The sequence below is a fragment of the Chiloscyllium plagiosum genome, unplaced genomic scaffold, assembly GCF_037043375.1.
Source record: "Chiloscyllium plagiosum isolate Xiang-an unplaced genomic scaffold, Cpla_swu_hap1 HiC_scaffold_36, whole genome shotgun sequence".
NCBI lineage: Eukaryota > Metazoa > Chordata > Chondrichthyes > Orectolobiformes > Hemiscylliidae > Chiloscyllium > Chiloscyllium plagiosum.
This window is the reverse complement of record NW_028270174.1, coordinates 1743093-1768739: the sequence shown is the minus strand read 5'-3', so window position 1 is coordinate 1768739 and position 25647 is coordinate 1743093. Positions and strand designations below refer to the sequence as shown.

The 25647-nt window shown below is 44.5% G+C and overlaps 1 protein-coding gene across 9 annotated transcripts in view; it reads right to left on the bottom strand.

Moving 5' to 3' along the window:
- The window catches only part of LOC122539553 (sodium/hydrogen exchanger 9B2-like), a 187908-nt gene that overhangs the window by 53060 nt on the left and 109201 nt on the right, over window positions 1–25647 (bottom strand). For all 9 annotated transcript variants that reach the window (XR_015753290.1, XM_087979851.1, XM_087979849.1 and 6 more), the window contains 2 exons: window positions 23692–23819; window positions 20199–20374 (listed from right to left, as the gene is read on the bottom strand). Coding sequence is in view for 8 of the 9 variants with exons in the window: in XM_087979851.1 (XP_087835977.1) it covers window positions 20199–20374; window positions 23692–23819 (304 nt within the window). In the remaining variant the exon portion in view is untranslated. The remainder of the gene's footprint in view (window positions 1–20198; window positions 20375–23691; window positions 23820–25647) is intronic.

Here is a 25647-nt window from a genome sequence, read left to right as displayed (position 1 = left end):
AAGAAGGAGGCCATCTGGGTTGTTCGGTATTGGAATTGGTCCTCCTGGGAGCAGATGCGGCAGAGGCGAAGGAATTGGGAATATGGGGTGGCGTTTTTACAGGGGGCAGGGTGGGAGGAGGTGTAATCTAGGTAGCTGTGGGAGTCGGTCAGTTTATAGTAAATGTCCGTGTTGAGTTGGTCGCCCGAGATAGAAATGGAGAGGTCTAGGAAGGGGAGGGAGGAGTCTGAGACGGTCCAGGTAAATTTGAGGTCGGGGTGGAAGGTGTTAGTAAAGTGGATGAATTGTTCAACCTCCTCGTGGGAGCATGAGGTAGCGCCGATACAGTCATCGATGTAGCGGAGGAAAAGGTGAGGGGTGGTGCCAGTGTAGCTGCGGAAGATGGACTGTTCCACATATCCGATGAAGGGGCAAGCATAGCTGGGGCCCATGCGGGTGCCCATGGCTACTCCTTTGGTTTGGAGGAAGTGGGAGGATTGGAAAGAGAAGTTGTTCAGAGTGAGAACCAGTTCAGTCAGTCGAAGGAGGGTGTCAGTGGAAGGGTACTAGTTGGTTTGGCGGGAAAGCAAGAAGCGGAGGGCTTTGAGGCCTTCATGATGGGGGATGGAGGTGTATAGGGACTGGATGTCCATGGTGAAGATAAGGCGTGGGGGCCGGGGAAGCAAAAATCATGGAGGAGGTGGAGGGCATGGGTGGTGTCCCAAACGTAGGTGGGGAGTTCTTGGACTAAGGGGGACAGGACCGTGTCGAGGTATGCAGAGATGAGTTCGGTGGGGCAGGAGCAGGCTGAGACAATGGGTCGACCGGGGCACTCAGGTTTGTGGATTTTGGGCAGGAGGTAGAAACGGGCAGTGCAGGGTTGTGGGACTATGAGGTTGGAGACGGTGGATGGGAGATCCCCTGAGGTAATGTTTTCTGTACCCTCTTCAAAGACACCATATCCTGTGGGAGAAAGTGAGGACTGCAGATGCTGGAGAAGAGAGTTAAGAGTATGGTGCTGGAAAAGCACAGCAGGTCATGCAGCATCTGAGGAGCAGGAGAATGAATGATGAAGGGCTTATGCTCAAAACATCGTCTCTCCTGCTCCTTGGATTCTGCCTGACCGGCTGTGCTTTTCCACACCACACTCTCCAACACATATCCTTCTGCTAGTGTGGCAACCAGAACTATACACAATATTCCAAATGTCATCTAACTAAAGTTCTATACAGCTGGAACAAGACTTGCCAATTTTTATAAGCTATGCCCTGACCAATGAAGGTAAGCATACCATATTGCCTTCTTGACCACCTTATCCGTTTGCATTGCTACTTTAGAGGAGCTGTGGACCTGTAGGCCTACATCCCTCTGTATGTTGATGCTTCTAAGGGTTTTGCCATTTACTGTATACTTCTCACCTGCATTGGACCTACTAAAATACATCACCTCACATTTGACTGGATTATATTCTATCTGCCATTTCTCCTCCCAACTCTCCAGCCTATCCATATCCTGTTATAATCTCTGGCAATCCTCCGCAGCTCCCTTAATTCTTTGTGTCATTTGCAAATTTACTAATCCGGTCACCTGCATTCTCTTCCAAATCATTACATGTATACAAACATTAGGAATTCCAGCACTGATCCCTATGGGAACACCACTGGTCACAGATGTCCAGTATGAAAAATATCCTTCCACTGCTCCTCTCTGTTTTTTATGACCAAGCCAGTTCTGTATCTATCTTACCAAGTCACTACAGATCCCATATGACTTCACCTTGTTTCAGCCACGAGGGACCTTGTCAAAGGCCTTGCTAAATTCCATACAGACAACATCTACCACTTTGGCATCATCAATCATCTTTGTAATTTCCTCAAAACAACTCAATTAAGTTTGTGAGATTTAACCTCTCCCACAGAAAGACATGTTACCTATCGCTAATAAGTCAATTTTTTTTCCGAATATGAGTAAATCCTGTCTCTAAGAATCTTCTCCAATAAATTCCCTTCCACAACATAAGGCTCACCGACCTGTAATTTTCAGGATTATCCCTGTTGTCCTTCTTAAACAAAGGAACAACATTGGCTATTCTCCAGCCCTCTGGGACCTCACCTGTAATGAAAGAGGATACAAAGATTTTGTACAAGGCCCCAGCAATTTCCTTCCTCACCTCCCTCAGTATTCTGGGATAGATTCCATCAGGACCTGGGAACTTATTTACCTTAATGCTAAGAAGGACTAATATGAAATCATGAACTTCTTGAAAACAAGTAACTAATCCCAGGTGTCTAATGTCGCTGACCTTCAGTAAATTGCTGGAAGGGACAGGACATTTGTTTGACTCAATTCTTATTATTTATTGTTAGTTTTTTATTATTATTAATTTGGGTGCCTTTTTTTGAGGGGTCATGCAGACAAAATTATATCAGGGATGAGTCAGGCAAAAGAGCAGAGAAACTTGAACTTTTTAAATCAAGAATAAAAGGTTAGGAAAATAACTGACTGCAGTGCTTACAATTACATCTGTAATCTGGAAATACTAAATCTACTGATAGGTAAAAAAGTGTAAATTAAAGGAAAAATTAAAAAGGGCATAAATTTAAGATAATTGCCAAAAGAAATCTAGTTTATTTAAATCTATTGGATAAAAAGATCTAATGTGAAATGAGCCTGAACTTAATTTGTTCATAACAAATATAGAACAAAATGGAACTAAAAATTAGCATTGTCACTGAAATGGGATTGGCTGGTGTGGGACTTAAGAATGTCATTGTGTAGTTTGGAAAACTCAGCTGAAATTTGCATTCAGACATGTAATTGTAGAGCAATAGAGTTCCGTTTTAGTCTGCAACTGGCTTTACCTAGCTGAATAATACTTGGCGTTGACATTAACGACTGTCTATGGAAGGAAATAGTTCCATTCTCTAGCTCCAACAAAATCAGCCAAACAAAAAATAGAAACTGCAAAATTGGCATTAATTCCTTAGGTCTGACCAAGATAATCAGGACATTTTTTAACAGTTGCAATTACACAAATTTACAAGACACCTTTCCAGTATTTGAGGAATTAAAACAATTCACGGTCTTTCAAGGGTGTTCTACATTGCAGTACTTGTTTCTGGTGATTCAGTGTGCCATTCATTCAGAAACACTGGCAACCCCCAAAACATTGGACAGATTTGCAGAAGCTGCTAATACTTTATCAAGATGATGATTAAAACATAAAGTTAAGTCAGTTTACCAGCCTTGCCTCCAACATCATCCAAAAAATAAAGAACATTAAAGTATGTTTGAGAATGAATCAACATAAAAATACGTTAGGAATATTAAACGTAACCATTAACAAAATAAATACTAAAGACTGTGTAAATCAATATGTGGAACACAAGAAAATAAAACAAAGAACTGCAGCTGCTGAAGATCTGAAATCCAGATCTTGGCGGCAGGGTGACTCAGTGGTTAGCACTGCTGCCTCACAGCACCAGGGACCCAGGTTTGATTCCAGCCTCGTGCAATTGTCTGTGTGGAGTTTGCACATACTCCCCGTGTCTGCGTGGATTTCCTCCGGATGCTCCGGTTTCCTCCCACCATCCAAAGATGTGCAGGCCAGGAGAATTGGCCATGCTAAAGTGCCCATAGTGTTAGATGCATTAGTCAGAGGGGAATGGGTCTGCATGGGTCACTCTTCAGAGGGTCAATGTGGACTTGATGGGCCAAAGGGCCTGTTTCCACACTGTATGGAATCTAATCTAAAAGTATCACTGGACTCAAAATGTTAATTATCTTTCTACAGATATTGCCAAACCTGTTGAGTTTCTCCAGCAATTTCTGTTTGTGTGTAAATCACGAGATTTTCAGAAATTTTAACACAATCATGGAAAGTATTGTTCATCACAATAAATTAGAAGTTCTTTCAGCTATGTTCCAGAGCATGTGAATACCATAGAATCCCATCAAGGCACAAAGTTGAGAGATGAGAAATCAATCTATACTCCCTCTCCTTTTGTTCTGCTGACTTGTGCAACCAATGCAACACTCTAGCAGGAAAAGGGAACATGAGGGAAAGTCTCCTGCATATACTTGAAGGCTGTGAATCATTGATATCCAACATTACCCAACCCAACCCAACTGGCTGATGTAATGCCAGCATATCAAACTTGGACTATGCAGGTACTGGCAAGGTATTCATATATGATTTTGTAAACAACAGGCAGAATTATAATAACAAAGAAAATTACAGCACAGAAACAGGCCCTTCAGCCCTCCAAGCCTGTGCCAATCCAGATCCTCTATCTAAACCTGTCGCCTATTATCTAAGGGTCCGTAACTGTCTGCTCCCTGCCCATTCGTGTACCTGTCTAGATACATCTTAAATAACGCTATTGTGCCCCCCCTACTACTTCCGATGGCAATGCGTTCCAGGCAGCCATCACCCTCAGCGTAAAGAACTTTCCATGCATATCTCCCTTAAACTTCTCTCCTCTCACTTTGAACTCGTGACCCCTAGTAATTGAGTCCCCCACTCTGAGAAAAAGCTTCTTGATATCCACCCTGTCTATACCTCTCATGATTATGTAGACCTCAGTCAGGTCCCCCCCCCAAACCTCTGTCTTTCTAAGGAAAATAACCCTAATTACTCAACCTCTCTTCACAGCTACCGCTCTCCATACCAGGCAACATCCTGATGAACCTCCTCTACACCCTCTCCAAAGCACCTCCATCCTTTTGGTAATGTGGCGACCAGACCTGTATGCAAAGTTAAAAATCACAAGTTACAATCCAACAGGTTTATTTGGAAGCACTAGCTTTTGGTGCACGACTCTTTCATCAGGTGGTTGTGGAGGTTAAGATCATGTTCACAGAATTTATAGCCAAAGAGTCCAGTGTCATGGAGATGTGATAAAGTAAACACTCTTAGATTAAAACTTTCATCTTTTACAAAGGTATATGCTTGTTTCTGTACTTTGATATGTAAATCCCAGAACTACTTTTAAATTACATTTTCAAGATAGCTCAGCTTTTTAAACAATAGGTGTGAAGTCTGTCTGTGCCCCAAAGCGATGTCAGACTGACAAACCCTCTGTATAGTTTTACAGAGTTTTAGATAGATTCATGCAATTTTTGAGCAAAGTAAAATGTAATTCTGCAAAATCAAATTCACCCCAAAAGCTTTTCAGAGCATAGCTCTGAAAGCTAGTGCTTCCAAATAATCCTGTTAGACTATAACCTACTATTGTGTGATTTTTAAACTTTGCCCACCCCAGTCCAACATCGGCACCTCCAAGTCAGAGCTGTACGCAGTATTCCAAATCTGGCCGAACCAAAGTCTTATACAACTGTAACATGACCTGCCAACGCTTGTACTCAATATCCTTTCCAAGAAAGGAAAGTATTCCCTCTTGACCACTCAATTGACCTGCATTGCCACCTTCAGGGTACAATGGACCTGAACACCCACCTCTCTCTGTACATCAATTTTCCTCAGGGCTTTTCCATTTACTATATAGTTCGCTCTTGAACTGGATATTCCAAAATGCATCACCTCGCATTTGTCCGGATTGAACTCCATCTGCCATTTCTCTGCCCAGCTCTCCAATCTATCTATATTCTCTGACAGTCCCCTTCATTATCTGCTAATCTTAGTGTCATCTGCAAACTTGCTAATCAGACCACCTATACCTTCCACCAGATTATTTATGTATATCACAAACAACAGTGGTCCCGACACAGATCCCTGTGGAACACCAATGGTCACAGTTCTCCATGTTGAGAAACTCCCTTCCACCACTACTCTGTTTCCTGTTGCTCAGCCAATTCTCTATCCATCTAGCTAGTACACCTTGGACCCATACACCTTCACTTTCTCCATCAGCCTACCATGGCGAACCTAATCAAACACTTTACTGAAGTCCATGTTTATGACATCTATAGCCCTTCCCTCATCAATCAACTTTGTCACTTCCTCAAAGAATTCTATTAAGTTGGCAAGCCATGACCTTCCTTGCACAAAACTATATTGTCTATCACGGATAAGCCCATTTTCTTCGAAATGTAAATAAATCCTCTCACTCAGTATTTTCTCCAGAGCTTCCCTACCACTGACGTCAGGCTCACCTGTCTATAATTACCTGGATTATCCTTGCAAACCTTCTTAAACAAAGGGACAACATTAGCAATTCTCCACTCCTCTGGGACCTCATCCATGTTCAAGGATGCTGCAAAGATATCTGTTAATGCTCCACTATTTCCTCTCTCGCTTCTGTCACTAATCTGGGATAGATCTCATCTTGACCTGGGGACTTGTCTACCTCAATGCCTTTTAGAATACCCAACACTTCCTCCCACCTTATGCTGACTTGACCGAGAGTAATCAAACGTCTATCAATAACCTCAAGGTCTGTCACGTCCCTCTCCTCGGTGAATACCAATGCAAAGTACTCATTAAGGATCTCACTCATTTTCTCTGACTCCATGCATAACTTTCCTCCTTTGTCCCTGAGTAGGCCCACCCTTTCCCTAGTTACCCACTTGCTCCTTGTATATGATTTTCCTTAACCCTGTTTATTAAACATATTTCATGACCCCTTTTAGCCCTCTTAATTCCTAATTTCAGATTGGTCCTACTTTCCTGATATTCTTCCAAAACTTCATCTGCTTTCAGTTGCCTAGATGTTATATATACTTCCTTTTTCCCCTTAGCTAGTCTCTCAATTTCACCTGTCATCCATGGTTCCCTAATCTTGCCATTTCTATCCCTCATTTTAACAGGGACATGTCAGTCCTGCACTCCAATCAACCTCTCTTTAAGAGCCTCCCACATATCAAACATGGATTTACATTCAAACAGCTGCTCCCAATACATATTCCCAGCTCCTACTGAATTTTGGTATAGTTGGCCTTTCCCCTTCATTTAGCCCTCTTCCTTTAGGACCACTCTCATCTTTGTCCATAAGTATTCTAAAACGTACAGAATTATGATCACTATTCCCAAAGTAATCCCCTACTGAAACTTCAACCACCTGGCCAGACTCATTCCCCAACTCCAGGTCCAGTATGGCCCCTTCCTGAGTTGAACTATTTACATACTGCTCTATGAAACCCTCCTGGATGCTCCTTACAAATTCTGCTCCATCTAGACCTCTAACACTAAGTGAATCCCAGTCAATGTTGGGAAAATTAAAAACTCCTATCACCACCACCCTGTCTCTCCTACGCTTCCATAATCTGTTTACATATTTGTCCCTCATTTTCACACCCGCTGTTGGGAGGCCTGTAGAACAGCCCTAATATTATTACCTCACCCTTCCTATTTCTCAGCTCTACCCATATTGCCTCACTACTCAAGTCCTCCAAGGTATTCTCCTTCAGCACAGCTGTGATATCCTCTCTGACCAGTAATGCAACTCCTCCACCTCTTTTACCTCCCTCTCTATCCCATCCAAAGCATCCTGGGATATTTAGTTGCTAATTATGCCCTTCCCTCAACCAAGTCTCAGTAATAGTAATAACATCATACTCACAAGTACTAATCCAAGCCCTCTGCCTTAAGTTCATCTGCCTTCCCCTCTACACTTCTCGCATTAAAATAAATGCATTTCAGACCACCTGTCCTTTTGCGTTCATCATCTGCTCCCTGCCTACTCTTCCCCTCAGTCATTATGACTTCATGATCTGATTCCTTACAGGCTTTAGTTACTACTCCTTACTGTCCACTAACCTCCTCATTTGGTTCCTATCTTCTTGCCACATTAGTTTAAACCCTTCTCAACAACATTAGCAAAAGTACCCCCAACAACATTGATTCCAGTTCTGCCCAAGTGTAGACTGTCCAATTTGTAATAGTCCCACCTCCCCCAGAACTGGTCCCAATGTCCCAAAAATCTGAACCCCTCCCTCCTGCACCATCTCTCAATAAATCCCCAGGACCTGATCAGGTGTACCCTAGAACTCTGTGGTAAGCTAGGGAAGTGATTGCTGGGCCTCTAACTGAGATATTTGCATCATCAATAGATGAGATTACTTACAGTGTGGAAACAGGCCCTTCGGCCCAACAAGTCCACACTGACCCGCCGAAGCGCAACCCACCCAGACCCATTCCCCTACATTTACCTCTTCACCTAACACTACTGGCAATTTAGCATGGCCAATTCACCAAACCTGCACATTTTTGGATTGTGGGAGGAAACCGGAGCACACGGAGGAAACCCATGCAGACATGGGGAGAATGTGCAAACTCCACACAAAGAGTCGCCTGAGGCAGGAATTGAACCCGGGTCTCTGGCGCTGTGAGGCAGCAGTGCTAACCACTGTGTCACCGTGCCGCCCACAAACAGTCACAGGGGAGGTGCCGGAAGACTGAAGGTTGGCTAATGTGGTGCCATTGTTTCAGAAAAGTGGCAAGGACAAGCCAGGGAACTATACACAAGTGAGCCTGACGTCGGTGGTGGGCAAGTTGTTGAATGGAATCCTGAGGGACAGGATGTACATGTATTTGGAAAGGCAAGGACTGATTAAGGATAGTCAATATGGCTTTGTGCGTGGGAAATCATGTCTCACAAAAAAAATTGAGTTTTTTGAAGAAGTAACAAAGAGGATTGAAGAGGGCAAAGCGGTAGGTGTGATCTATATAGACTTCAGTAAGGCGTTCGACAAGGTTCCCCATGGGAGAGTGATTAGCAAGGTTAGATATGGTGGAATACAGGGAGAACTCGCCATTTGGAACTGGTTCAAAGGTATAAGACGGGGGTGGTGGTGGAGAGTTGTTTTTCAGACTGGAGGCCTGTGACAAGTGGAGTGCCACATGGATCGGTGTTGGGTCCACCAGTTTTCATCATTTATATAAATGATTTGGATGCGAGCATAAGAGGTATAGTTAGTAAGTTTGCAGATGATACCAAAATTGGAGGTGTCGTGGACAGCAAAGAAGGTTACCTCAGATTACAACGTGATCTGGACCAGATGGGCCAATGGGCTGAGAAGTGGCAGATGGAGTTTAATTCAGATAAATGCGAGGTGCTGCATTTGGGGAAAGCAAATCTTAGCAGGACGTATACGCTTAATGGTAAGGTCCTAGGGAATGTTGCTGAACAAAGAGACCTTGGAGTGCAGGTTCATAGCTCCTTGAAAGTGGAGTCGCAGGTAGATAGGATAGTGAAGAAGGCGCTTGGTATGCTTTCCTTTATTGGTCAGAGTATTGAGTACAGGAGTTGGGAGGTCATGTTGCGGCTGTACAGGACATTGTTATGCCACTGTTGGAATATTGCGTGCAATTCTGGTCTCCTTCCTATCAGAAAGATGTTGTGAAACTTGAAAGGGCTCAGAAAAGATTTACAAGGATGTTGCCAGGATTGGAGGATTTGAGCTATAGGTAGAGGTTGAACAGGCTGGGGCTGTTTTCCCTGGAGCGTTTGAGGCTGAGGGGTGACCTTATGGAGGTTTGTAAAATCATGAGGGGCATGGATAGGATAAATAGACAAAGTCTTTTCCCTGGGGTCGGGGAGTTCAGAACTAGAGGGCATAGGTTTAGGGTAAGAGGGGAAAGATACAAAAGAGACCTAAGGGGCAACTTTTTCACGCAGAGGGTGGTACGTGTATGGAATGAGCTGCCAGAGGAAGTGGTGGAGGCTGGTACAATTGCAACATTTAAAAGGCATCTGGATGGGTATATAAATAGGAAGGGTTTGGAAGGATATGGGCCGGGTGCTGGCAGGTGGAACTAGATTGGGTTGGGATATCTGGTCGGCATGGAGAAAGTGAGGTCTGCAGATGCTGGAGATCAGAGCTGAAAATGTGTTGCTGGAACAGCGCAGCAGGTCAGGCAGCATCCAGGGAACAGGAGAATCGACGTTTTGGGCATAAGCCTGAAGAAGGGCTTATGCCCGAAACGTCGATTCTCCTGGTCCCTGGATGCTGCCTGACCTGCTGCGCTGTTCCAGCAACACATTTTCAGCAGTATCTGGTCGGCATGGACAAGTTGGACCCAAGGGTCTGTTTCCATGCTGTACATCTCAATGGCTATCGGAAAGATGTTGTGAAACTTGAAAGGGTTCAGAAAAGGTTTACAAGGATGTTGCCAGTGTTGGAGGAGTTGAGCTAAAGAGAGAGGCTGACTAGGCTGGGGCTGTTTATTCCTGGACTGTCGGAGGCTAAGGGGTGACCTTATAGAGGTTTATAAAATTATGAGGGGCATGGATAGGATAAATAGACAAAGTCTTTTCCCTGCGGTCCGGGAGTCCAGAACTAGAGGGCATAGGTTTAGAGTAAGAGGGGAAAGATATAAAAGAGACCTAAGGGGCAACTTTTTCACACAGAGGATGATACGTGTATCGAATGAGCTGCCAGAGGAAGTGGTGAAGGCTGGTACAATTGCAACATTTAAAAGGCATTTGGATGGGTATATGAATAGGAAGGGTTTGGAGGGATATGGGCAGAGTGCTGCCAGGTGGGACTAGATTGGGTTGGAATAGCTGGTCGGCATGGACAGGTTGGACCAAAGGGTCTGTTTCCGCACTGTACATCTCTATGACTACAACCATTCGGGAGTCTCGTTTTCAACCACAGAAATGCCTTTCTACTCTCCAAAGGTGGGCATTATGTTTGTTTCCTTAAAGGGCTAGACATTCCTATTGCACATAAGGTGTTTTTAAGAACTTATATCATTGTAAAATGTCTGAAGGTACTCTGAACTGTTTTGGAGCTGCTGTTGTTAATGATTCAGAATGTCAGAAATTGATGCTGCATCCTGACAAGGAAGTCAGTGGATTTGGTGATCAGTTTACACAAAGGCTGTAACAGGTACCATGGCAATATCTTTAGGTTAACAGCCAACAGGATGCAGAAAGGAAAAATTCTGCATCATGTTCTCTGTTAACTTGGAGCCACACTCTTCCATTGCTTATGACAAATAACAGGTAGTTGTGGAAGATTAGGTCAGCCAAGCACGTCAACCTATAAATGTCTTCATTCCTGAGAGCGCTGCAGCAGAACAGGTCCACATTCTCATCTCTATGGTGATAACAAATTAACAATTCCATAAGCTTGCTTGATTAAAGTAATTTGTGCTGGTATGACATGCGATATGTTGATTCCAACTCCATTCTTAGCTCCACAGTGAATGTATCTCTTTATTAGTGCTGTGCTTTTGCTTTGTCACTGGCTTGCATCTTATGCCAGAAAGCAAGATGTGAGTGAGGCATAGGAACAGGTCCTTTGGTCCATCATGTATTTGCCAAATATTGAACCATACTCATCCCATTTGCCTGCATTTGGTCAATACCCTGCAATGCCCTGGCTTTTAAATGTTCATCCAAACGTTTCTTAAATCTTGCAAGAGTACCTGCCTCCACTTGCCTCTCAAGCAGCACATTCTATACTTTTATCACCCTCTGGGTGAAAACATTTTTCCTCAGATCCCCTCTAAACCACTGATTCCTCACCTTAAACCTGTGCTCCCTGGTTTCAAATATGTTTGCCATGGGGAAAAGATTGCATACCTCAATCAGATCCACCCTCAGCCTCGACTGCTCCAAGGAAAACAACACTGGCCTATTCAGTCTCACATCATAACTGAGACTTCTCATCCCAGGCAACATCCTAGTGAACTTCCTTTGCACCCTCCTCTCCAATGCAAACATATCCTTCTGATAGTATGGCGACCAGAACTGCATTCCATCTGAGTCTAAACAATGTTTTATAACTGCCACTGTGACATCAACCGCCTCAATCTGTCTAGCTTTCTCACCAACTCTAACCTCCTGCCCTCACAAAGCACAGCACTCCACTCCATCTGCTCCAACCCCAACATCACCATCAAACCACAGACAAGGTGGTGGAGGGGGGAAACGCACTGACCTCTACACCACTGAAGGCAGACGTCAACTCGCATTCACCTCCTCCCACTGCTCCCTCGAATACGACCTCAGCTTCTATCACCAAACCGTCATCTCCCAGACCATCCACAACCTCATCACCTCAGAAGACCTCCCATCCACAGCCTACAACCTCATTGTCCTTGAACCCTGCACCGCACATTTCTACCTCCTACCAAAGATTCACAAACCTGACTTCCCCGGTCAACCCATTGTCTCAGCCTACTCTTATCCCACTGAACTCATTTCTGCATAACTTGACGCCACCCTGTCCCCCTTAGTCCAGGAACTCTCTACCTACCTTAGGGATACTACCCACGCCCTTCACCTCCTCCAAGATTTTCGTTTTCCCAGCCCCCAACGCCTCATCTTTGCCATGGACATCCAGTCCATGTAAACATCCATCCGCCACAACAAAGGCCTCCAAGCCCTCTGTTTCTTCCTCCCTCGCCATCCTAACCAGTACCCTTCCATCGACACCCTCATCCACCTGACTGAACTAGTCCTCACCCTTAACAACTTCTCCTTCCAATCCTCCCTCTCTCTCCAAACCAAAGGGGTAGCCATGGGCACCTGCAGGGGACCCAGCTATACTTGCCTCTTTGTCGGGCACGTGGTACAATCCATCTTCCGCAGTTACACTGGCACCATTCCCCACCTGTTCCACCGCTACATCGATGACTGTATCAACACTACCGCGTGGTCCCAGTTCATCAACTTCACCAACACCTTCCACTCCGACCATCTCGGACACCTCCCGGCCCTTCCTGGACCTCTCCACCTCCATCTCCGGCGACCGACTAACCACAGACATCTATTACAAGCACACTGATTCCCACAGCCACCTAGACCACACCTCCTCCCGCACTACCTCTTGTAAAAATGCCATCCTTTATTCCTAATTCCTCCGCCTTCGCTGCATCTGTTCCCAGGATGACCAATTCTACCATAGAAGATCGCAGATGGACTCCTTCTTCCAAGATCATAATTTCCCTTTCCATGTGGTCGACGATGCTCTCCAGCGCATTTCCTCCACTTCCTGCACCACCACCCTTGAACCCCATTTGTCCCAACACAACAAGGATAGAAGCACCCAGTCCTCACCTTCCACTCCACCAACCTCAGCATACATCGCATCATCCTCTACCACTTCCGCCATCTACAAACAGACCCCACCAGAGATATATTTCCCTCCCCACCCCTAATAGCATTCCAGAGAGACCATTCCCTCTGCAACTCCCTCTTCAGGTCTACCCCTCCCAACAGTCCACCCTCCACTCCTGGCACCTTCCCCTGCCAATGCAGGAAGTGCAAAGCCTGTGCCCACACCACTCCCCTCACCTTCATCCAAGACCTTAAAAGGATCCTTCCACATCCGACAGACATTTACCTGTACTGCCACCAATGTCATCTACTGTATCCTTTACACCAGATGTGGTCTCCTCTACACTCGGGAGACAGGATGCCTCCTTGCGGATCATTTCAGAGAACATTTCTGGGACAGCCACACCAACCAACCCCACCACCCCATGGCTGAACACTTCAATTCCCCCATCCAATCCGTCAAGGTCCTGGGCCTCCTCCATTGCGAAACCTTTACCACCCAATGCCTCATATTCCACTTTGGGACCCTGCAACCACACAGGATCAATGTGGATTTCACCAGTTTCCTCATTTCCCCTAGTCCTACATTATCCCAGTCCCAAACCTCCAATCTGGCATCACCTTCTTGACCTTCTTGACCATTCCCATTTATCTGCACCACCCTCCTCTCTGACGTATTACCTTCTCGCTCACCTTCATCTACCTATTGCATTCTCAGCTACCTTCCCTCTAGCCCCAACCCCCTCCCATTTATCTCTCAGCTCCCTGGCCTAGAAGCCTCATTTCTGATGAAGGGCTTATGCCCAAAACATCTATTCTCCTGCTCCCCCGATGCTGCCTGACCTGCTGCGCTTTTCCAGCACCACACTCTCGACTCTGATCTTCAGCATCTGCAGTCCTCACTTTCTACTAATGTTCTATAACTTCCTATTTTCTATGCCCAGCAAATGAATGCAAATATCCCGTACGCTTTCTTCACCACCCTGTCTATCTGTGCTGACACCTTTAAGGGTTCTGTGGTCTTGTGCACCAAGTCTCTTTGTTCCACAATACTCCCTAGGGGCCCACCATTCATTGTGTATATCCTCACCTTAATGTCCTCTCAAAATGCATCACCTTACATTTATCAGAATTAAAAATCCAAGTGCCATTGTTGAGCTCAGTTTGCCAGTTTGTCAGACTGAAGCCTGAGACCATCCTTCTCACTAAAAACAACCCAGATGGCCTCCTTCTTCAAGGACCGCAATTTCCCGCCAGACGTAGTCAACGATGCCCTCCACCGCATCTCTTCCACTTCCCGCTCCTCCGCCCTTGAGCCCCGCCCCTCCAACCGCCACCAGGGCAGAACCCCACTGGTCCTCACCTACCACCCCACCAACCTCCATGTACAACGTATCATCCGCCGTCATTTCCGCCACCTCCAAACGGACCCCACCACCAGTGATATATTTCCCTCCCCTCCCCTATCAGCGTTCCGAAAAGACTACTCCCTCCGTGACTCTCTCGTCAGGTCCACACCCCCCACCAACCCAACCTCCACTCCCGGCACCTTCCCCTGCAACCACAAGAAATGCAAAACTTGCGCCCACTCCTCCCCCCTTACTTCCCTCCAAGGCCCCAAGGGACACTTCCATATCCCCCACAAATTCACCTGCACCTCCACACACATCATCTATTGCATCCGCTGCACCCAACGTGGCCTCCTCTATATTGGGGAGACAGGCCGCCTACTTGCGGAACATTTCAGAGGACACCTCTGGGACAGCTGGACCAACCAACCCAATCACCCCGTAGCCCAACACTTTAACTCCCCCTCCCACTCCACCAAGGACATGCAGGTCCTTGGACTCCTCCATCGCCAGACCATGCCAACACGACGGTTGGAGGAAGAGCGCCTCATCTTCTGCCTGGGAACCCTCCAACCACAAGGGATGAACTCAGATTTCTCCAGTTTCCTCATTTCCCCTCCCCCCACCTTGTCTCAGTCAAATCCCTCGAACTCAGCATCGCCTTCCTAACCTGCTATCATCTTCCTGACCTCTCCGCCCCCACCCCACTCCGGCCTATCACCCTCACCTTGACCTCCCTCCACCTATCGCATTTCCAAAGCCCCTCCCCCAAGTCCCTCCTCCCTATCTTTTATCTTAGCCTGCTGGACACACTTTCCTCATTCCTGAAGAAGGGCTTATGCCCGAAACGTCGATTCTCCTGTTCCTTGGATGCTGCCTGACCTGTTGCGCTTTTCCAGCAACACATTTTCAGCACTAAAAACAACACCAATGTTTGTGCCTCTGCAAATTCACTAATTATACCTTTTACTTTCGCATCCAAGTTACATAACATACAGCAAGGGTCCAAGACCCTACACCTGGGCAGCACGGTGGCTCAGTGGTTAGCACTGCTGCCTCACAGCACCAGGGTCCCAGGTTTGATTCCAGCCTCGGGCAACTGTCTGTGTGGAGTTTGCACATTCTCCCTGTGTCTGTGTGGGTTTCCTCTGGGTGCTCCGGTTTCCTCCCACAATCCAAAGATGTGCAGGTCAGGTGAATTGGCCATGGTAAATTGCCCATAGTGATAGGTGCATTAGTCAGAGGGAAATGGGTCTGGTGGGTTACTCTTCAGAGGGTCGGTGTGGACTGGTTGGGCCGAAGGGCCTGTTTCCACACCGTAGGTAATCTAATCTAATCATTAAGCCTGTGGTACTGTGCTGGTCACAGGCTTCCTATCACAAAAACAACCCTCCACCATCACCCTTTGTGAACCAATTCTGGATCCAGTTTACTAACTTGCCTTGGATCCGAGGGGCTCTTAGTTTTTGGACCAGCATTCCATGTAGGACTTTGTCAAAGGCCTTACTGAAGGCCATAAACCACATCAACTGCACTACCCTCATCAAAATATTTAATATGCTTTTCAAAAAACTCAATTAAATTAGTCAGACTGGATCTCATTCTTACAAATCTGTGCTGACTATCCTTGTCTTTCCAAACATTGATTAATCCTGTCCCTCAGCATTATTTTCAAGTTTCCCTTCCACTTACATTAAACTAACTGGTCTATAATTACCTGGCTTATTCCTGCTGTCTTTTCTGAACAAAGGAACCACATTAGGTATCCTCCAGTCAAATGGCACTTTACACATGGCCAATGAAGTATTAAATATCTCTGCCAGGGCTCCAGCAATCTCCTCCTTTGACTCCAATTGCAGCTTAGGATATATTTCATCAGACCCAGGGATTTATACACCTTTATGCCTGCTGAAACATCTAATATCTTTTTAATCGTGAGATGCTCTCGAACCTTACCAGCCCAAGTGAAACCTCCAGCTATAACATTTTTCTCCTTTGTGAGTACAGATGAGAAATATTCATTTAGGATCTCATCCATATGGATTGGCTCCACCCACAGATTGCACCTTTGGTCTTTAATAGGTCCCACTCTTTCCCTAGTAATCCTCGTTCTCTTAACATACTTACAAAATGTCTTGGGGTTTTCCTTAATTCTATTTGCCAAAGATATTTCATGGTCACTCTTTGCCCTCCTGATTCCCTTTTAAGCACCCCCTACACTCTCTACACTTCTGAAGGGCTTCCATTGTTTTTGATACTCTGTATCTAACAAATGCTTTCTTCTTTTCCTTTGTCATACTCTCAATATCCTTTGACAACCAGGTTCCTGGACTTGCTGTCTTTGCTCTTCACTCTTACAGGAACATGCTGGCCCTGAACTTTACCTTTAAGATTCCTACTTTCCAAATGTAGATTTACCTACAAGTAGCTGCTCTCAGTCTAGGTTTGCCAGACCTTGTCTTGTGATATTGAAATTGGCCATCCCCCAATTAAGACAGTTATCAATTTCCATAGTGACAATGAAACTTAGAGTTATGATCACTATCCTCAAAGTTCTCGCCCACTATCACTTCAACCACTCGACTGGCTTCATTCCTCAGATTAGGTTTAGCAATACCCATCTCTAGGAGGACTATCTACAATCTGGATGAATTGGGAGTTGAGAAGAGATATATTGCAGGATATTGCAGGAACATATCATCATCATCGACGGTCCCAATGACACTAGATGACATGGGTTTTGTTTCAATCAGCCCCACGAAGTTGACACATCTCCTCATTGGACTTAACAATTGCAGATCTCCATGACTCTGCCAGTTCTGCCACCCTGTCTTGCAACAGAAGGAAGAATATCATTGTGTTACACTGAGCTTGGGTGCCTGCTGTATCTGAACAGTGGAAGGAGTAGCGAGAGAATAGCTGGAGGTGGAATATATGTACACTCATTCAGAATAACAGGAAGTATTGCTTGGTGAATGATGGCAGTGTACTGCATAATGTGGTGTGGTGGCTAAGATCTATCATATGATGATGCACCCACTGACTTGGAATACCAGCAATGAATCAATCATCTTCTTATGGCACCATGGGATTGAGGGTAATTTAGCAGTTTGGATTAGAAACTGGCTTTCTGAAACAAGGCAGCGAGCGGTGGTTGATGGAAAATATTCAGCCAGGAGACCGGTTACTAGTGGTGTGCCACAAGGATGTGTTTTGGGACCACTGCTGTTTGTTATTTTTATAAATGACTTAGACGCAGGCTTAGGTGGGGTGGATTAGTAAATTTGCAGATGACACTAAAGTCGGTGGAGTAGTGGACAGTTTGGAAGAATGTTACAGATTGCAGGGGGACTTAGATAAACTGCAGGTTTCGGCTGAGAGATGGCAAATGGAGTTCAATGCAGCTAAATGTGAGGTGATGCACTTTGAGAAGAATAACAGGAAGGCAGAATACTGGGTCAATGGAAAGATTCTTGGTAGTGTGGATGTGCAGAGGAATCTTGGAGTCCATGTACATAGATCCCTGAAAGTTGCCACCCAGGTAGATAGTGCTGTTAAGAAGGCATACGGTGTGTTAGGTTTCATTTGTGGAGGGATCGCGTTCCGGAGCCGCAATGTTATGCTGCAACTATACAAAACGCTGGTGCAGCCACACTTGGAATATTGTATACAGTTCTGGTTGCCATATTTTGGGAAGGATGTGGAAGAATTGGAAAAGGTGCAGAGGAGATTTACGAGAATGTTGCCTGGTCTGGAGGGAAGGTCTTACGAGGAAAGGCTGAGAGACTTGGGTCTGTTCTCATTGCAAAGAAGAAGACTAAGAGGGGATTTGATAGAGACATACAAGATGATCAGAGGATTAGATAGGGTAGACTGTGAAAGTTGTTTTCCTAGGATGATGACATCAGCTTGTACGAGGGAGCATAACGACAAATTGAGGGATGACAGATTTAAGACAGATGTCAGAGGCAGGTTCTTTACTCAGAGAATGATAAGGGCGTGGAATGCCCTACCTGCAAATGTAGTCAACTCAACCACATTAGGGAGATTTAAACAATCCCTGGATAAGCACATGGATGATGATGGGATAGTATAGTGGGACTAGCTGAGAATAGTTCACAGGTTTGTGCAACATTGAGGGCCGAAGGGCCTATTCTGCGCTGTATTGTTCTATGTTCTATGGCACAGCTGCCAAACTTTCATATCCTGATACTGGACACTGACCTCCCTGACAGCTGCACCCGCTCTCATCTTGGTGTGATCCATGAAGGTCTCCTGAGCAACTTCACCAATACTGCCTCCAGAATCACCACAGTTATCCTAGAATCTTACTTTGCGCCTTGGTGTTACTCTTCCATAATTTAAATTCCTTCAATATTATTAAGTTCAGTTTCTCTTTTGTGAAATAACCTGCCTTTAAGCACACATTTCTGGCTACAACAGCTGATATCTGCATAATACTGCCTGATCCACTAATAAGCACAGAAGCAACAGACAGATAATGTGAGGCAACAGTGTGAGCTACAAACAACGATCATGTAAATGAGATGGGATGCACCAAATTTGCATGCTGACCAAATCAAAGGGAACCAACTTAGGCAAGAGAATAAGTTGAAACTTTATTGCTGGAACAGCACAGCAGGTCAGGCAGCATCCAGGGAACAGGAGATTCGACGTTTCGGGCACAGGCCCTTCTTCAGGAATGAGCAGAGAGTGTTCAGCAGGAGAAGATAAAAGGTAGGGAGGAGGGACTTGGAGGAGGGGAGTTGGAAATGTGATAGGTGGAAAGAGGTCAAGGTGAGGGTGATAGGTCGGAGTAGGGTGGAGGCGGAGAGGTCAAGAAGAAGACTGCAGGTCAGGAAGGCGGTGCCGGGCTGGAAGGATCCGGCTGAGACAAGGTGGGGGGAGGGGGGATGAAGAAACTGGTGAAGTCCAAGTTCATCCCCTGCGGTTGGAGGGTTCCCAGTCGGAAGATAAGACGCTCCTCCTCCGACCGTCGGGTTGTTGTGGTTTGGCGGTGGATGAGTCCAATGACCTGCATATCCTCGGTGGAGTGGGAGGGGGAGTTGAAATGCTGTGCCACAGGTTGGTTGGGTTGGTTCGTCCGGGTGGCCCAGAGGTGCTCTCTGAATCGCTCCGCAAGTAGGCGGCCTGTCTCCCCAATATAGAGGAGGCCACACCGGCTGCAGCGGATGCAGTAGATGATGTGGGTGGAGGTGCAGGTGAATCTGTGGCGGATATGGAAGTTTCCCTTGGGGCCTTGGAGAGAAGTGAGGGGGGAGGTGTGGGCGCAAGTGTTGCACCTCTTGCGGTTGCAAGAGAATAATGATGGCTTGTCCAGAAACAGAACATGTGAGCTTCTAGCCTTAAATCAGTGCCTGCATTTATTTACATATGTCGTAAATTGCTGAGAAGAATCTGTGGTTTGATTTTTAAAATATCCACCAATTAAGTGACAATGTTAGAAACAACAATTTTAGATAGAGTAGATAGAGTAGACAATCAGAAACTTTTTCCCCGGACAAGGGGACACAAATTTAAGGTGAAGGGTGGAAGGTATAGGGGAGATGTCAGGGGTAGGTTCTTTACCCAGAGAGTGGTGGGGGCATGGAATGCACTGCCTGTGGGAGTGGCAGAGTCAGAATCATTGGCAAACTTTAAGTGGCAATTGGATAGGTACATGGATGGGTGCTTAAGCTAGGACAAATGTTCGGCACAACATCGTGGGCCGAAGGGCCTGTTCTGTGCTGTATTGTTCTATGTTCCAATTGCTAGCTTCAAAAAGACTTGCATAAAGGTTATACTAGCAAATCAAAAAATAATCATAAACTATGGGTTTTGAGAGCCAGACTGCTTGAGTTTGGGGCAGCAGTATATACATTTCAATTCTAAAGCTCACCTGATGAAAAGGCTATCCCAAGACATGTATTGAAACCTGTAATAGACAAGATATCATCAAAGCTGCCTGCAGCCATTAGTAGTGTTGGGATTCCCTTGTCAACACCATAGCATTCCTTCTGAAGCATCAACATGCATGGGACAACTACAGCAGGTGACACAGCTCCCATCACAAACCTGGTAACAGAAATTATAGAACATGGAGGAGGAATAACAAGATATAAATACACAGACTGTGAATATTAAATTTATTTGGAATTACAGTAACACAAATATTTTTGATAAATTGACAATTTTAGTAGGGCTGTACATATTTCATTGCTCTATCATATGCATACATGGTTATCTTAAAAGAGGACTTTAAGATAATCAAAAAGACTATGAATTTTCCTACATTCAATAACGATCAGTATGTACCTAGTGCCTTTACAAAAAAGCACTTCATAGGAGCATTATGAATCAAAATATAGTACCAGATCATATAAGGAGACTCGGCAGTGTGTTAAATGACTCCTTCACATCTTTGTAAAAAATGTTTTATCACATCTATCTCTCCGTCTTTTTCAGATACTATAGGAAGGAGAGAAAGAGAGGCAAAAGAGGTGAGGGAATGGTATTTTGGTTTAGGAAAACATTACTGCTGTAAGTAGAGAACATATTTCTGGAAAATTGTCCAGTGAAAATACCTGGGTTGAAATTAGAAATAAAAAAGGAATGATTACCTTGATGGGACCATACTGTTGACACCCCAATAGTCAGATGAAAATTGAGGAACAAATATGTGGAGAGATCTCAGATATGTGTAAGAACAATAAGGCTGTAATAGTAGGGGATTTTAATTTTCCAAACATTGACTAGGACTGCCATAGTGTTAAAGGTTTGGATGGTGAAACATTTGTTAAACATGTTCAGGAAAATTTTCTTTATTAATATGTACATGTTCCGACCAGGGAAGGAGCAAAACTTAGGGCAAGAGATTGAAGTGGTAGTAGGGGAATACTTCGGGTCTACTGATCATAGTTCTATTTGTTTTAAAATCATTATGGAAAAGGACAAGCCTTCTATAAACGATAAAGTTTTTAATTGGAGTATGGCAAACTTTAATGGTATGAGACAAGAACTTTCAACATTGATTGAAGTAAACTATTCGCAGGTAAATGAACATCTGATAAGTGCGAGGCTTTCAAATTGTGGTTACAAGAGTTCAGAGTCATTATGTTCCTGTTAGTGAAAGGTAAGGCTGGTAGGATTAGAGGGAGAACTAGCTATTTGGATAGAGAACTGACTCGAAGGTAGAAGACAGAGGGTGGCTTTTCAGACTTGTACACTTAATGGTAAGGTCCTGGGGAATATTGCTGAACAAAAAGACCTTGGAGTGCAGGTTCATAGTGTCTTGAAAGTTGAGTTGCTGGTAGATAGGATAGAAAAGGCGGTGTTTGGTACTCTTGCCTTTATTGGTCAGTGCATTTAGTATAGGAGTTAGGAGGTCATGTTGCAGCTGTATAGGACATTGGTTAGGCCACTGGAATAATGGGTGCAATTCTGTTCTGTCTGCTATAGAAAAGATGTTGTGAAACTTGAAAGGGTTCAGAAAAGATTTACAAGAATGTTGCCACAGTTGGAAGGTTTGAACTATAGACAGAGGCTGAATAGATCAGGGCTATTTTCCCTGGAGTGTTAGAGGCTGAGGGGTGACCTTATAAAATCATGAGGGGCTTGGAGAGGGTAAATAGACAAGATCTTTGCCCAGGGCTGGGGGAGTCCAGAACTAGAGGGCATAAGCTTAGGGTGAGAGAGGAAAGGTTTAAAAGGGACCTAAGGGGCAACTTTTCCACGCAGAGTGTGGTACACGTATGGAATGAGCTGCCAGAAGTAGTGGTAGAGGCTGGTACAACTACAACATTTAAAAGGCATCTGGACAGGTATATGAATAGAAAGGGTTTAGAGGGATATGGGCCAAATGCTGGCAAATGGGACTAGATTTAGGATATCTGGTTGGCATGGACAAATTGGACCGAAGAGGCTGTTTCCATCAAGAGGCAAAGAATGATTAGGGATAGTCAGCATGGTTTTGTGTGAGGATAATTGTGTCTCACAAACTTGATTGAGTTTTTTGAGGATGTAACCAAGATGATGGTAGAGCTGCAGACATTGTTTATTTGGACTTCAGTAAATCCGTTCCGCATGGTTGATTAATTATTAAAGTTGGATCACATGGGATTCAGAGTGAGCTTGCCAATTGTATACAGAATTGACTTAATGATAAGAGACAAAGAGTGATGGTGAAGGGTTGTTTTTTGGACAGGAGGCCTACTACCAGCAGTGTTCCACAGGGATAGGTATTGGGTCCATTTTTGATTGCCATTTATATAAATGATCTGGATAAGAATGTAGAAGGCATGATTAGTAAGTTTACAGATGACACCAAAATTAGTATAGTTTATAGACCACTATAAACACCGGAGGAAACATCAAAGAAGCGCTTCGCAGGAGGCTCCCAAGCACTGATGATGTCGCCTAGCCAGGGGACGAAACGTTTGCAACAAAAACTTCCAGCTCGGCAAACAGAACCACAACAAATTAGTATAGTGGACAGCGAGAAAGGTCATATAAGGTTACAATGAGATCTTGATCAATTGGGTCAATGGGCTGAAGGATGCAAGCTGAAACTTAATTTGAATAAATGTAAGGTAATACATTTGGGTAAAACAAACAACAGCAGGACGTACACAGTCAAAAGTTTGGCCTTGGGTAGTGTTGCAGAATAGAGAGAACTAGGAGTTCAGTTACATAATTATTTGAAGTTTATATCACATATAGATAAGGTGATTAAGAAGGCATGTAGCACGCTAGCCTTCATTGTTCAGACCTTTGAGTATTGGGAGTTGGGTCGTCATATTGAGGTTGTACAGGTTGCTGGTGAGGCCTCTTCTGGAGAACTGTGTCCAGTTCTGGTCGCCCTATCATAGGAAGGATATTATTTGGCTGGAGAGGGTTTAGAAAAGATTTACCAGGATGTTGCCAAGAATGGAGGGTTTCAGCTATAAGTAGAGGCTAGACAGGCTGGGACTTTCATCACTGGAGCATAGGAGATTGAGGAGTGACCTTATAGAGATTTATTAAATAATGAGAAATATAGTTAAGGTGAATGGCAGATCTTTTCCCTAGGGTGGGGAGATTTCAAGATTGGGGGAATATTTATAAGATGAGAGGATAAAGATTTAAAAGGGCCCTGAGGGCCAACTGTCTCACACAGAGGGTGGTTTGTATGTGGAATGAACCGCCTGAGGAAATGATAGTTGCAGGTAAAGTTAAAACATTTAAAATACACTTGAACAGGTACATGAATAGGAAAGGTTTGGAGGGATATGTGCCTCTAAATTGTAAAATAAAGTAAAAAAAACCCATCAAATTCTATTTATTCAAAGATCCAAAAGATCCTAAAATCTATATATATTTCTGTGTAGTTACTGTTCTTTTAATAATGCACTTACCCCAAGATAAAACTCCATGACCAGGGCAGATGCAGTAGATAGTGTCCAAGTACTGCACAAACACAAGCTTCACTAAGACAAGGGCCAAATGCTAGCCTAAGACACACAGCCTTCAGTTTCCGAAGAGCCTAAGAATCAAAGTTTCTTGTGTTACCTCAAAAGGAGTAAAAATTAACACAAAACTATAGCAAAGACAATGATTTCACCTCAGGTTAAAAAGTGATTTCACTCTGAAAATGTGTTCGATGGTGGAGTATTGACAACCCCATGGCTGGAGAAGTCCAAAGATTCAGAACCCTGAAAACTCTCATTTCGTTTTTAAATGAATTACCCTTTATCCTGAGACTGTGCCTGGTGTTCCGAATGTTCCATTAAGCCCTTCAGAATCTTGTATTTTTCAATGGATCACCTCTCACAATTCTATACTTCAAAGAACATAGGATTGACTTAGTCAATCTCTTATCTTTGGACTACCTCCTCATTCCAGGAACTAGATTAGATTTTTTTTTTAGATTACATTACAGTGTGGAAACAGGCCCTTCGGCCCAACAAGTCCACACCGACCCGCCGAAGCGAAACCCACCCATACCCCTACATTTACCCCTTACCTAACACTACGGGCAATTTAGTATGGCCAATTCACCTGGCCCTGCACATCTTTGGACTGTGGGAGGAAACCGGAGCACCCGGAGGAAACTCACGCAGACACGGGGAGAACGTGCAAACTCCACACAGTCAGTCGCCTGAGGCGGGAATTGAACCCGGGTCTCTGGCGCTGTGAGGCAGCAGTGCTAACCACTGTGCCACCGTGCCGCCAATAAGACAAGGGCCCTTGTCTTAGTGAACTAAACTAGCAAACTTGCATTGCATTTTTCCAATGTATGCTTATCCCTCATTAAATATGACATCAAATTGTAAAGTATCCCAGATGTGACTCCAAAAAACCATGTACAATTGTAACAAGACTTCCTTATTCTTATACTCTAATTCCCTTGCCATAAAGACTAACATGACATTTGTCTTCCTGACACTATATAGGTAGAGCAGACAAATTTTATGTTCTTTGGACAAGTACCCCCCAGCCTCTTTGAATATCTACTTTTACAAGTTTTATGTCTTATAAAATATATTCTGTTTTTCTATTCTTACTGCCAAGTGCATAATCTCACACTTCCCAACTTTATGAAAAGTAACTAAATGAAAATGTAGGTAGTCCAATTAAGAGGGTTGGCAGATGACATGAAATCGGTGGATTTGTGGATAATGAGCAAGGTTATGAAAGGATACAGCTGGATATAGATCAGTTAGAAAGTCGGGCAGAGAGTCAGAAGATAGAGTTTAATCCGGATAAGTGTGAGGTGAAGCATTTTGGGAGGTCAAAATGGAAGCTGAAAAATACAGTAAATGGCAGGAACCTTCCATAACTCCCTGGAAGTCACAACACAAGTGGATAAAGTGGTAAAGAAAGTGAGGTCTGCAGATGCTGGAGATCAGAGATGGAAATGTGTTGCTGGAAAAGCGCAGCAGGTCAGGCAGCATCCAGGGAACAGGAGAATCGACGTTTCGGGCATTAGCCCTTCTTCAGGAATGAGGAGGCTAATGCCCGAAACGTCGATTCTCTTGTTCCCTGGATGCTGCCTGACCTGCTGCGCTTTTCCAGCAACACATTTCCATCAAAGTGGTAAAGAAGGCATACAGCATGCTTGCCTTCAATTGATTGGAGCATTGAGTATAAAAGTTAGCAGGGCATGTTGTAGCTGTCTAAAACTTTAATTCAGCCACATTTGGAGTACTGTGAGCAGTGCTGGTCACTATAAGAAGAATGTGGAGGCTTTGAGAGGTTGTAAAAGAGATTTACCTGGATGCCGGCTGGATAGAAGTGTTTTAACTATAAGGACAGGCTGGACAAACTTGAATTGTTTTCACTCCAATTGGAGGCTGAGGGGTGACCTGATA